The sequence below is a fragment of the Artibeus jamaicensis genome, unplaced genomic scaffold (assembly GCF_021234435.1).
Source record: "Artibeus jamaicensis isolate MK-2021 breed Jamaican fruit bat unplaced genomic scaffold, CSHL_Jam_final contig_851, whole genome shotgun sequence".
In the NCBI taxonomy this organism is placed as follows: domain Eukaryota; kingdom Metazoa; phylum Chordata; class Mammalia; order Chiroptera; family Phyllostomidae; genus Artibeus; species Artibeus jamaicensis.
The window spans coordinates 1377033-1391108 of record NW_026521986.1 but is presented as its reverse complement, the minus strand read 5'-3'; the positions used below and the strand labels follow the sequence as shown (position 1 = coordinate 1391108).

The 14076-nt window shown below is 37.0% G+C and overlaps 1 protein-coding gene across 8 annotated transcripts in view; it reads right to left on the bottom strand.

The window, feature by feature from the left end:
* Positions 1-14035, bottom strand: part of KIAA0586 (KIAA0586 ortholog) — a 94728-nt gene extending 80693 nt beyond the window's left edge. For 3 of the 8 annotated variants that reach the window (XM_053673335.1, XM_053673334.1, XM_053673329.1), the window contains exons 1-7: positions 13180-14026; positions 12207-12277; positions 11531-11600; positions 10535-10604; positions 4093-4267; positions 3234-3455; positions 873-1026 (exon numbers count right to left, since the gene is read on the bottom strand). In XM_053673335.1, coding sequence (XP_053529310.1) covers positions 873-1026; positions 3234-3455; positions 4093-4267; positions 10535-10604; positions 11531-11600; positions 12207-12277; positions 13180-13378 — 961 coding nt within the window. In that variant the 5' untranslated portion in view covers positions 13379-14026. Of the gene's footprint in view, positions 1-872; positions 1027-3233; positions 3456-4092; positions 4268-10534; positions 10605-11530; positions 11601-12206; positions 12278-13179 lie in introns of all 8 variants that reach the window. The other 5 variants (XM_053673332.1, XM_053673333.1, XM_053673331.1 and 2 more) reach the window with 5 other exon arrangements.
* Positions 14036-14076: the final 41 nt, after the last annotated feature.

The following is a 14076-nucleotide window of genomic DNA, read 5'->3' as shown; positions in this document are numbered from 1 at the left end:
ACAACTAATTCTCCACAGTTGAGTGTAAAACAAGTGTCTACTTCTTTAGAAAGCACAGGGCGGGGTCATAAGGAAACCTGAGTTGTGGCAGCAGCTCTGACACTTTTACTGTCAGAGCCAGATGACCTTGACCAGGCAAGTGATAACATTTCTGTGCTTCGTTTTCCTCCCCTCACGACTTAAAAATTGACTCACTACTCCCCAGTAGCTTGGTAAGGACCACTCATTTATTGTAAAACATAAACCTCACAGCTATAAAGAATCTTTAATGTGGATGTACTACAATAATGTTCGAACAAATCACATGCTGTGGATACTGTATCACATGGATCTGTATATCATTAAAGGGATAATGCCTGATTTTCATTAATTTATTATTCAAATGTCAATAATTTGGAACACATTTATTCATTTATTTTAAATTCCAAAGGTTTAATACAAATAGCTATGTATTCCTATCATTACAAAGAAATTTTAAAAATCCCATTAAGATAGACAAACTTACATTATTAATTCTTTGGAAATACTTAAAAATAGCTTATAATTATTTTTAAGGTGGTTTCTCTCCTAAGAGCTTTAAGAAAAATAGTAAATATTCTGTTTGTAAGAGAACTGGAGAATTGATAAGTATGTTTGAAACAGATAAGTAAAATAAAATGTTTCTAAATTTATAAGTGCTTCTGACAACTTACATTTATTCACTTAAAACCATAAGGTAGGACATGATCAAATTTCCAAATGACCTGAAAATTTACATGACTTACAAAAAGAACTAATTTTATAAAACAAAGACATGATTGACAACCCAATAATACACCACAAAGGAAATTTATAGCTGAATTTTTAATTCAGAAAGAACTGCATATTTTTACCTTGTCTGGAGCCAAGTGTGTTATGTGAAGACAAATGACTGCCACCAAGATCAGAACAGTCTGGTTTCACACAAGAGTTTTCCATGGCTCTGGGAGGAGGCACAGTGATAGGGGGCAAACTACTGGTCTTGAGTGCAGCACTAATGAAATGAGTCTAGAAGAAAATTATGTTCTTAATTTCAAATATCATTTGAAATGGTTAGATGACAAAATACATTGAGATCCATTATAGACTTAAAACAATTCATTAGGTTTAATAAACAATGAAAATACGTACATTGCACACAACTACCCACTGTGGCGGCGATGCCCTGAGAAGGACAGAGTATCCCAAAGGTCAGCCTGGCTCGGTGGTGTGACCTTGATCGTTTTATTTAACCATTCTAACCTCAGCTGCTTCCTTTCTAATTCAGAGATGGCTCAGGGGGCACTGCTTCAGGCGAGGAGATGACCTCTACTTCAACCACATAATTTAAAACCAAAACATCTCATCTTTTATATTCTGAATGATTTTGTTTAAAATAAAGGATTTAAAACCATTACTTTTAAGCACTCAGATGGTAGCCACACTTAGTGGCAGCAATAATATATGCGCTTATGTATGTATAGGTGGAAACTACAGTGGTGACTGTTTTCAGCAGTATTTGTTAAAATATCTGAAATGTGTAAGTATCTTACCTAATAAAACTGATTTTGAAAGAGAGTTTTATGCCATCTAAAAAAAACCCCTAAAATATTCTTAGTTTTATAGAATTCTTATGAATGTATAGCTACATAAAACAGATGGGAGAGACTCAATAAATTTCAATTCATTAAGCATTTATGAACTACTAATAAACTTAGTATGTCACTGATACCTCAACTGTCTCTGTAATTATAAGCTTTATAAATAAAACATCTGAATTAACAAAGATTCCATTCTTCCAAAATCAGAAAGCCAATAAATTATGGATGGATGGCAAACAGACACATAGGGTAAGTAGGACCCTCTCTTTAAGAAATCAAAGTGCCTTCCAAACGTGCCATCTCATTTTGTCCAGAACAAAAACGAACAGTATTTTCTAGGTAAGGAAATCCAGGCTCAGAGTAACGTTATTTGTAGACTAAGAGAACCCTCACAGACCACTCCCGGCCTCTCACTGGATGACATGAGGCACACTCAAATTTAGTTACACACGGAGTGTTTACTAAAACTTTATTTTGTATGCCTATAATAATTCCAATAAAAATACTATCTTAGCCCTGGCTGGTGTAGCTCAGTGGATTGAGCACAGGCCTGTGAACCAGAGGATCGAGGTTCGATTCCCAGTCAGGGCATATGCCTGGGTTGCAGGCCGGTTCCCTGCAGGCCAGTTCCCAGCAGGGGATGCACGAAAGGCAACCATACATTGATGTTTCTCTCCCTCTCTCCTTCCCTTCCCCTCTAAAGATAAATAAATAAAAATCTTAAAAAAAAATACTATCTTAAACCACATGAAAGCTCTAGACAACTCATTAAGAAGTCTTAAAAATTACAGCAGATTAGTGTTTATGGTACTTTGTGATAATATAACAAGCTATAATAAACTTGTTTTTGTATATTCTTCTAATGTAATATTTAAATTTAATTTTTTTAAGTTTTAAAGTTGCACATTAATTAGAAAAAAAGTATATTAAAACCAATGCAGTTATAATGCTGGTCATTTACTCATTCAATAACAATAAAATATAATAATAATAATAATATAATGTACACTGAGTCCTGAATGCTGGGTACTATCCCAGGACCTGGAAATTCCACAAGAAATAAGAAATTATACTATCAGCTTTTGTGAGGATAACTTCCTTTTAATAATAAGTCAGTGCTTCATATTCAAAGACACTAAACAATGTTCATACTTTTAATTATTTGCAGAAGCAAAATGTGTACTGGGTAGCTCTCACCCAAAGGTGTGCATCAGAATGCTTCGAGAGCTTTCGCTCCCCAGACCCATCTCAGACCTTTGGTCTCAGAATCTCTGAGAGGTACAGCATGTGTATCTTTATAAAGTTCTCTAAGTGATGGTGATGCACATTCCCAGGCTAAGCAACACTGATGTAATAAATAATCACAATGTGAAATGAGCACTTTAAAAATGGTGTGAGGAGAAATGCCACAAAAGCAGAAGCCAACTATAAGGAGAGGTCTTACAGAACTACTGACATTTGAACTAAAATGTGCAGAGTTCTCCACATAGAGGGAAAGAATGATGAACAAGCAATCACTGTTTAAGAACTGAAATTGTTACAACCTAATGAGCTACTGCAATAATCAATGAGTATTAGCTTAGAGATCCAAATGCTAAAAGACCATGGAATGTGTGCTGGCTTTGTTATAGATACCTGAATATCTATTTGTTGTTGCTGTAGTTTTTCAAGATGCCTAATGTGCTGCTCCATAAACACACTCATTTGCTTCTCATGATCATGACAGTGTCGCTTCTCATGTTTGTCCTGAATGTTTGCTTGCTGCTCTGTGACACGCTGTAACTGCTTATCAGTCTCCTGTAACTTATTCAGTAATTCGGTTACAGAATTGACCTTTGCTTCCAAATCACTCTGCACCTAAGACAATAAAAATATCAAAAGATATAAAAAATATAGACAATTATTGGAAAGGTTATTAAAAGTAATTGGTATTGAGAAATGATCAAACCAGATTTTTGCCATCTAAATCTGATGACCTATTGCCTTTATTTTCACAATCACAGAAATAAAAGGTACAACATAGCTATCCTTAAGTAGATCTTTTCTCTCATAATGCCAGAAATAAAAGTACTTAAATGGAAATCAAAAAGAAGGAAATAACAAAACAAAGCAGCTTTTGATATTTCACAAATCTCAGGCCAGGAGTCCCAGTCTTGGCTCTGCCCCCTAGTAGCTCTGCAACCTGCTGCTGCTCTGACCTGCTTCTCAGTTTTCCCATTTACAAACTGAGGGGCTTGGCAGGGATGATTTCTAAGGTTTCTCTGGCTCTAAAATAAGAATGGTAGAGTATCCCAGGTTGCCCAGGACTGCAAGGTTCCTGAGAAGAGATCTTTTCAGTTCTAAAACCAGGGGTTAGCACTGGGTTCTCTAGCTGGGGGAAGTCTCACAACTCCTGGGAATTGAATGCACACAATCATTTCTAGAATTAGTTCCTAAAAATATTTCTGCATTTTACAAAGTAGTTATGAATAAATATCTGAGGAGAAAAATATACTTTTATCAGAGGAGCTGCTGTTGCAATGGCGGCGGCAGTTGCTGCAGCCACAGTTGTAGCTGAATCAATGCCACTGGGTGAAGTTCTAGTCTCCTGAGCAACGGCGTCCTTTTCTGTGCCTGCATCCTCTAAAAGCTGTACCTTTACTTCCTTAAAAACAGGCATGCTTTGAGCTCTGTAAATAAAAAGGGAACAAAATCATATTCAGTAAGATACCTTGAACCATTTCAAGAAATACATACAGTGGTAATCTGCTAACAGTGGATTTTCTTGGTTTTTTAAAAAGTAAATTACCTGGTTTTCCTAATCAGCATCTTTTCAGGCATTTGGTTATTGAAATCTATAAAGACTCAGGTCACTAAAGAAATAAGATACTTCCTCGAGGGAGTGATATAAGACACACATGAAAAAGACATGGGCACAATAACAATGATACGTAACCCAGAATCGCAAATTTAAAACACGCAGAAAAGGCTGTAAGAATTCAAGCACCAAGTTTTATTCCCAAAGGAAAACAACCCGAGGAGGATTGTTATACTGCTGAAAATTTTTTTGGAATTGTGGCTGGCATCTTTAGCTTTAATTTTTCAAATGTCACACAATTTCTTAAAACAGGCATAAAACACAAACTATTAAACAGCCTGAATTAAAGATGAGCCCACCAAGTTGGGACTTCTGGCAGTTGGGAAAATAGCACTTAAGAGGGGGAAAGAGAACATCCTGGGGTGGGCTCAGACCACCAGCCTTCCAGTGAACAGTGAACACGCTGACTGCACCCCAGTACACTTGAAACCCATATAAGTTTATTAACCAATGTCACTCCAATAAATTTAATTTAAAATGGATAAAAATGAGTCCAGCAAATTATACACATATTTGCAATAAGGTATTTAACTACATACTAAAAATAAAAGACTGGTCAATTTCACTCTATATTTGGCCTGAAGAAGACAATGAAATAAACCACTGACAAAACCGAAGAGCCACTAGTAAAAGAACCTAAGTAAAATCGATGGGAATGCACTCCGTCTTCAGCGGCTGGATTTTCCCCCTGGATTTTTAAAGAAGGCACAGAGCAGCTCTCCAACTTACTCGACTTTGATAGTTCCTCGTTACTACGAAGAACATCACTTTCCTGTCTCAAAATTTTGAAGTTATCTTGACTTCTCCATCCATTTAACCTTCTCACATCTACCTGAGTCATCAAGTTGTGTCAATTATTCCATCACAACCGCTGGAACAGTGCCATAGAATTATAAAAGTGGGGGTTGGGGGGTGAGCCAATAGGCCATTTGTCCCGATTTCCCAGTGTTACGATGAGAATAGTGGCAGCACTCAGGGCCCGACCCCCAGAGGTCTTCCCAGGGCACCTGGCCTTCTCCCTCGGAGCAGCACTTCTCTCTTATCCTCCCTCCCCAGCAAAACGCTCATCACCTCTTGCCAACTGTTTTCACTCTTCCAGTTTTCACTTGCTTAAAAACTTCCCACACACATTTCTCCACCATTCAAAAATCTAAAATTATTCCGTATAGGTAACTAAGCTGATTTCTCCCGGCTGGCCTTCCACCTACTCCATGCTCTGGCCCTGCCCTAGCTTCCTAGATACACCTCCTATTACTTCACGAAACAACTCTCTGGCATCACGCTCCTCACTGCACCACACCATTCCACAACTGACTCCTTGCTGCTTGTCACTCTGTTCTCTCAGTTTTCTTCTACCCACTTATTATAACCTCCTCCTTTAAGATCCAACATTAGCCTTACCTTTTAAAATAAACCTGTCCTTCTAACACTTTCTCTTGATCTCTCCCTTAACTCCTTTTGCATTTACTGCTTACATCACACAGCTGATTCTTGACAGTCAGCCATGCTAGGGTATAAATGTCTGTACAGAATAGTTTAATAATATAGTGAACGTAGTGCTCTTTCCTATGAGTTCTAATCATTCATTCCTCCATTTATGTTCACATTCTCTCCCAATTAAGCTCTAAATAACCTGGGGTGGGGGCAAGGAGGGAGACTTCTTTTACGTCCAAGAGCCACTAACAAAGAACTAGCACATCGCAGGCACTCCATATACATGTATTTAACTGTTGTTAAAAAAATGTAACTTGGATATCCCCTCTCATTTATGTGTAAATTCTGAATGTAATGACTTACCCTTTAAGATCTCTCATTCTATGTTAACAGGCTAATCCACCAACAAAAGAAATAACATTATAACGCTAGACATCAACTTCTTTTCTTAAAACATTTTATTTATGTATTTATTTATTTATTTATTTATTTATTTATTTTTTAGAGAGAGGGGAGGGAGGGAGAAAGAACAAGAGAAAGAAAAATCAATGTGTGAGAGAAACATCGACTGGCTGCCTCCTGCACACCCCCAACTGAGGACCTGGCTTGCAACCCAGGCACATGTCCTGACCAGAAATTGAACCAGCAACCTTTTGGTTCGTAGGCCAATGCTCAATCCACTGAGCCTCATGAGCCAGGGATAGACATCAACGTCTTTATAGACTTTTACATCTTATTTTTTCCAATTATCAAATTAATAAACACTCAATGTAGCAAATGTAAAAAGCTTCTAAGTGTAAAAAGCTGGAAGATACACATAACTCTCCCATTCAGAAGAAATTACCGTATTTTGCCATGTATAATGTCCACCTTTTGCCCACACTTTTGAGGGAAAAACAAGGATGCACATTTACACATGTATAATGATTGCATACCACGGGTGTAATAATCCCATGCATAATGTGCACAAAAACGTGGGTGTGCATTATACACAGCAAAATACAGTATTTCCTACTAGTATTTTTTAAAAATCTTTTTTCTTCACTCCTAAATCCTGAATCTGGCAATTACTCCAATAATTTGCTGAAACTTCTTTTACCAAGGTCACTAGTAATTCTTGCTCAATTCAATGGCTACTTTTCAGTCCTTATCTTTTTTTTTTTTTTTAACCTCTGAGCAGCATAATAGACTTAGAACCTCACTGCCCTTGGCTTTGTTAACACGGTAGCCCCTTACAACTCTGGACAAACTTTCTGAATATCAATTAATAGCTACCTTGCTATCTCTGCATATCTCTTTAAGAGTTTTGGTTTCCTCAGTACTATCCTATGCCATCTTTCTTCTCACTCTTACACGCTTGAGTCGCACCAACCATTTCCAGAGCTTGGACTACGATTTACATAATGATGACTCCGAATATGGATTTTTAGCTTAGATCCCTTTTGTCAACTTGACCTTTATATTCAATTTCCTACTGGACATTTTTCACCTGTACAAGATCTATCTGGAAAAAGTAGACATCTTTGAGTTGGCATACATACTGTGTGGCCATCATACTCAAAAAGGCTGAGCAAGTAGAACAATGATTCTGCATCAAATTTTGTGGGAAGCTTGCAGCTATGAGCAACTGGTGATTGATTGGCAGCTTCACCACGACAACACATTCACTCATGCATCATGTCTCAGGCACAGTTTTTTGATGAAACATCAAATCAGCCATGTGACTCAGCTCCCTACAGCCAAGATATGGTGCCCTGTGACTTCTGGCTTTTCCCAAAACTAAAATCACCTTTGAAAGGGAAGAGATTTCAGACTGTTTGCGAGATTCAGGAAAATACAATGGGGCAGCTGATGGCAACTAAGAGAACTGTGAGGTCCCAAGGTGCCTACTCTAAAAGGGACTGAGGCATCTTTGTCCTATGTACAGTGTTCCTTATATGTTGTATCTTCTTCAGTACATGTCTTTTTCATATTACATGGCTGGATGCCTTCTGGACAGACCTGGTATGTCTCCTAGGTCCCTGCTCATATCCAAAATAAAATTTATTCCTCCAAGGATTTTTTTTCTCAAGGATTCCCTTTCTCAATGATTAATACTAATGACCATGTACTTATAAAAGCCAGAAATCTCAACTCATCGATTCCTGTCAATTCTATCTCCAAATTATCTTCCAATTCTGTCTACTCCTTTACAGCAAAGCATGATTCCCACCCTCATCCACCACTGCTCAATGTATTCAGGACTCAGTGTAATCTAGCCCACCTCTCAAAGAGGTACCTGAAAAACATATAGCCAATTGGGTTCCTATACTACATTCCAGCCCATTTCCAATCTGTTCTTTGATATAACTACCTTTATCAGAGAGTGAGCCTTTAAAAATTTTTTAATGATTTGCCATCTTTCTTAAAGTTCAAACTCCTTAAAGAAGTTCATAATCTGGCCCCTTGCTTACCTGTCCAGACACATTTTAGTACATTTTCCCTAGTTCTAGAGACTCTGGCCAGACTCTTCATTCCTAAATGTCTCCAGTCTATTACCTTTTATTATTATAGCTTTGGAGCATATTATGCTATCAAACAAGGCAAATTTTCCATCATTCCATTTTTGTTTCTCAAAAATTAGCTGTTCTTAACTGTGTATTCTATACGTATCTATCCTTAACTGTCTGTATATACATTCTCAACTGTATGTCCTTCTGGGTAAATTTTAGAATCACTCTGCCAAATTCCATTTACCATTTAAAAAAAAAACCATCAATATAGACTACAGAGAAATTTATTTCTTCTGACATAATTAAACTGTCTTTTAACCCAACATGAGAATCACTTTAATAGTTCTGATCCAACTATTTTTCTCCACATTTGCAATTATCTTCTCAGAAGCCCTTCCTACACTTTTTCCCTTTTTAAAAAAGAAGCCCTGGCTGGTGTGGCTCAGTGGATTGAGCTCGGGCTGTGAACCAAAGGGTCGCCGGTTCCATGCCCAGTCAGGGCACATGCCTGGGTTGCAGGCCAGGTCCCCAGTTGGGTCCACATGAGAGGCAAGCACACATTGATGTTTCTCTCCCTTCCCCTCTCTCTAAAATAAATAAATAAATAAAATAAAATCTTTAAAAATTTTTATTAAAAAAACGTCTGTTCATTTATCCTGAAATGGGGAGATAACTACTGTCTGTCAACCAACAAGAAGAGCGGTGTTCACGGCTACTTCTTACTGTCTGCTTGTTTACGAAAACTTCTCCCTCTCAGATCTGTGAGTTCTGAAAAGTCTAAGAGATTTCAGTTCGGAGAGTTCTGAAGTAAAGGCAAGTTGATAAACTCCCTATTGTAGTGACAGGCGGACACTGCACTGGAGGACAGCTAGATAAAAGTGGTAATCCCCTTCTGTCTGAGTTAGAAGTGATTCACAACATTTAGTTCAAGTACAAAATTTAGGAGACTGCACTACCCCTCATGTCCTTTTCTTATATATTTACAAACCCCAGTCCTCAATATACTATCCAAATGACTTTCCTAACCATCAAATCACATATTGGGAATTGCAGATCGAACAAATGCAAAGAAGAAAAACACAAGGAGGCCAAAAACCAGCTGTGAAGCTCTGGCAGGCTCACATCACACCTTTGTAGTTTGGAGATAGTATTTATTTTTGTTTGTCTAGTACTTTCCAACAACTATAGCATGCATACTATGGATAACTAAGTGAAAAAAAGAATAGTATTTTTATTTTACTACTTGTGTATTTATTTTAATTGCATTATTAGAAATACTAATCTCTGAACTTTAGACCTAATACAAAATTTCCTTCTTGAATAAAGTGAGAGTTCAAAAGTCAGTAAAAAAATTTTTCCTATTTTCCAAAAGGTTTTCCATGCTGCTCTGGTTCAGGAGTAGAATACATTTAGCCTAAGAATGTGATTCTCATTCCATCTCCACTAATGACAAAAATAATGAAAACTGCCTCCAGAGTAGTGGATGTATTCTTTCATGTTTATCATGGTGCTATTAACAGGGCTGGTTTAGTATTTTATTGGTATTTAAGATAAAGTTAAGAGGGAACATTAGGCAGAATAGTCACCATGGTCTCCCTTCACTCCATCCAGATACTAAGCTTGTTCCTTTCCTCAAATCTGGACCAGGAAAAGTCTAAATATCCTTGGATGGTAAATAAGAGGCTTGATGTACCTGGAACTACGTGACCACTGCTACGAGTGGTAGTGATGTGACTAAGAGCACAGGCTGTATCTATAGTCCAACTGCCTGTGTTTGAATTCCAGCCAAGTGCCTACGTGCTAAATGACATAAGGAAAAAATCAGTCTCTTTGTGCCCCAGTTTCCTCATCTGTAAAATGGAAATTCTGTAAAATTGGGATGGTAATGGGATGTTTTGTTGGATTTTGTGAGTATTAAAGAAGTTAATTGCATAAAATACTGGAACAGTACCTCTCCTATAATAATCCTTAATAGCTAGTGAGTACTTTATATGTGCCAAGTACAATGAAAAACGCTTGACATATATTATCATACATGTTTCACACATTGCAAAGAAAGTTTTTCCTATATCCAAAGTAAATGAAGCTGATTTTAGAAAACTCCATAAAAATACAAGAAATGGCCCATCTATTTTTCTCTAAGTGAAACTTACTTTTGTTTTAAAACTGCTCTTAGAGCATCTTTCCGTCCCATGTTGTACTGGGAAATAAAGATATCATTTGCTGCAAAATCAAAACATAAAAATATATTTCAGAGTCCTGAAAACATGTTAAATTTAAATAAGCTACTCAAAAAAACTTTTTAACTAAAAGAATATTTAAGAATTCAGCAATAGGATTTCACAATGTAAAAAGGACAAGACACAAGTGACTAAATAACAAGTCATAACCTGAGACCTTCGGGGGGAAAAACTGTATCAAAAACACCTGGGCCCAAATTAGGACCATTTACTCAAACTCTAAAGAGAAAACTGGTTAAAATAAAGTAAAACTAACTTCTTTTAAAAAGTCATTAAATAAAATTTTCAAAGCACATTTTTAAGCTACTATTTTACCAAAGACTTTCTAAAACCTGAAATCAGAATTTATAAACAGGTTTCTAGTACCAAACCTATGCAGTAGTAAAGGTTAACAGTAAAATTACCTTTACTATTGCAAACCCTCTATCAAATTTTAGAGATTCTATTAATTTAGAAGGAAAAACTAACTAAAATAAAAATAATAAAAAAAACTATAAGACTGCTTAATGAATGTCTAAAAATCAATGAATATTTAAAAACATTTAAAATTCTACCCTTATGAAGGAAATTCTGACACATTACAATATGGAAAAACCATGAAAATATGCTAACTGAAATAAGTCGATCACAGAAGGTCAACTATTGGATGATTCTGTTTATATGAAGTAGAGTGCAGTTCACAGAGACAGCAAGGAGAATGGTAGCTGCCAGGGACCAGAGGGGGTGGAGAACAGAGAGCTGGTGTTAATGTGTAGTAGAGTTCAGCTGAGGAAGGTGGAAAAGTTCTGGAGATGGATGGTGGTGAGAGCTGCACAACGATATGAAAGGGCTTAATGCCACAAAACTGTATGCTTAAAAATGGTATGTATGGTAAATTTTATAGTATGTAACTCAAATTTATCCTTTTACCTTTTTGTCCTCTGTTCTCTTCTGTTTCACCCAAAGGCAATCCTTGCACTGTAACATCTTTAGAAAAACCCTTTTGGATACAAAAGGAAGAAATGAAGGGCTAAATAAACTTTACGGTTTATTACTTACCAAGTGCTATTTAATAGCCATGACTACTGTTTTGGGAGCACAGGCCTGTGTGCTTTATATACTTAATTCCCACCACCACCTCAATGCTTAAGTACCCTGAAGCTATTCAAGGGTTTGTTGAATGAATTAGTGAACTGTCAGATAAGTGAACGAGTAAATTAACAAAGCAAGCGACTGTGGCCCTAAAATTCACCTTCATACCCCAATTTGCCACTTCTAGGAGAAAATTATGTAACATCTCAGTTGCTACTGAGCTGAAAGTGAAAATCTGATTCCCAGTGAGTCTAATGGAGTACAGAAGGATGGCTAATGCATGGCACAAAATCACAAATTAATCACAGCACTCTTTGTCAGTGAGCTTGTGATCTCTGATCTCAGAAGGCTTCTCTATGTAGGTCATACCTACTGACAAAGAGCCTTCTGTTCACATGTGCAACCTCATCTCTAAGATTACATTGCCTGTTGCTAATCAAACACAATTTAAGTACACATTATTTGACAATACTGAAAATTTTAATGTGAGCATAATTAAGAATCTTTTGCTTACACTTTCTGACACAGGGGACTTTTTAAATGGAGGCTGGTGATAATTTCTAGCAGAAGCTAAGTCTGATGGACCTACCAAAATAAAGACATCAATTTTAGTTATTTTCAAATCAGAAGATTACATTAGAAACTGTACAAGCAGGACTCAAGAACTATAAAGCCCATTTTAATGCAAGACTTAAATTGGAAGCCATTTTTTTTTGCAAAAAAACTTAGGAAAACAAAGTTTTTACAGCTCATATTTTGGGAAATATGGGTCAGTACTGACAATCAAGTGAAATAAATATAAAATGTTTTAAAAGATATCATTACACTGTTAGATTTGGACTAACTAGGACGAAATCACTTGTCATAAGTAAAATATGTACATAATATAAAAACCTGATTTAATATCAGGCATATGATATGCTGTACCACCACCCTGCCCCAAAGCAGCATTATAAAAGCATTTTTGTTTTTGCAAATATATTCATTAATTTGATCCAAACAAGTACCCATGAACTGTGTAAAGCACATCTTATCCACCTTTTCACAGATCTCCTCACGGGTTAAGTGAATTGGAACATGGAAGCCATCAAATGGCTAAGTTGTGCTTTTCTACTATGCCAAACTGGGTATCATAATTCAAATACAAGGTAGGGTATTTGGTAAACAGCTCTAGTGATGAAAAATAAGTTCAGCATGCAAGTTAAGTGTGTCTATCACAAATGTGAACATGAACAGTTACAAAAGCCACACAAAGAAAAAGCACAATAGGAAATGTTCAAGTTTCATTCATTCTATCTGTCCAATACTATTAGATGAGGACTGTGCCTGGCCATTTTCCCAGGGAAAATGATGAGTTTTCGACATCTGTACAAACTAGACATACAGTAAATAATCCTCTAAATTTTGAAACACAGAAACAACTAAATGAAAATAAATATTAAAGATTTCAAACATGAAAACTGGAAACACTATTTGGCATCACATACCACGTAACATTCCATTCGAGCTAGTTCCCGTTCTAAAAGGAAGACGTTTATTTGCAGACAACGCTGGAGGAACACAGGACAACTCATCTTTCAGCAAAGTCAAATTATCTCCCTGATTTGGAGAAACTACCTCACGGAGCCTCTTCGCTGGTATTTTAACCTTTTTTTTCTTTTCCGGGCTAACCTCAGGAACTTTCATATTATTGTTAATAAAACTAGTCTCGCAGTTCTGAATAAAATTTTCTCCTGGGTCCACGAAACTTCAGAACAGCGCTGAGGACTGGAGAGGAGGTAGGGTAAGATGCAAGGGGTGGGGGGAGTGTGATAGAGAAAACGTGAATTTCAAGTAGTTTTGAAATATGCAGTAATCAACTTTTAAATAAAACAATGTCTAAACAGAATATTCGCAAAGCTAGAAATTGTAATTTTGGTATTTAATCCAGCACCAGAGACTAGAGCACCACTTTTACCCATTAATCCCACTCAGTCTACTAATGTACCATGCCAATGAATCTGAAAACGAAGATGCCAAGAGAACGGCTGCATGAGCAATAAAAACAGTAACAGTGCATTTCCCAAACCGAGAGCTGTTGGCAAGGCAAAACCAAACAGATGTGGAGGCGGAGTTAAGATTTGTTGCGAAAAGGGAGCCAAGCGGGTAAAACCCAAATGCTATTTTTTTAAAACATCGCCCACGTAACACGCTTAATAGCTTTCTTCTGCCAATGAGTCTCACACAAACCCCCAGCTGCAACCGCCGGACACATGAATTCACCCCTCCAAGTCACCAGAACACCGCGACAACGCACAGCTTTCAAACAACAGCTTCAGTTACCCGCGGGTCAACACCCACTTCCTTTTAAGCCCGCCCTTTAGATATAACGCGCATGCGTATCT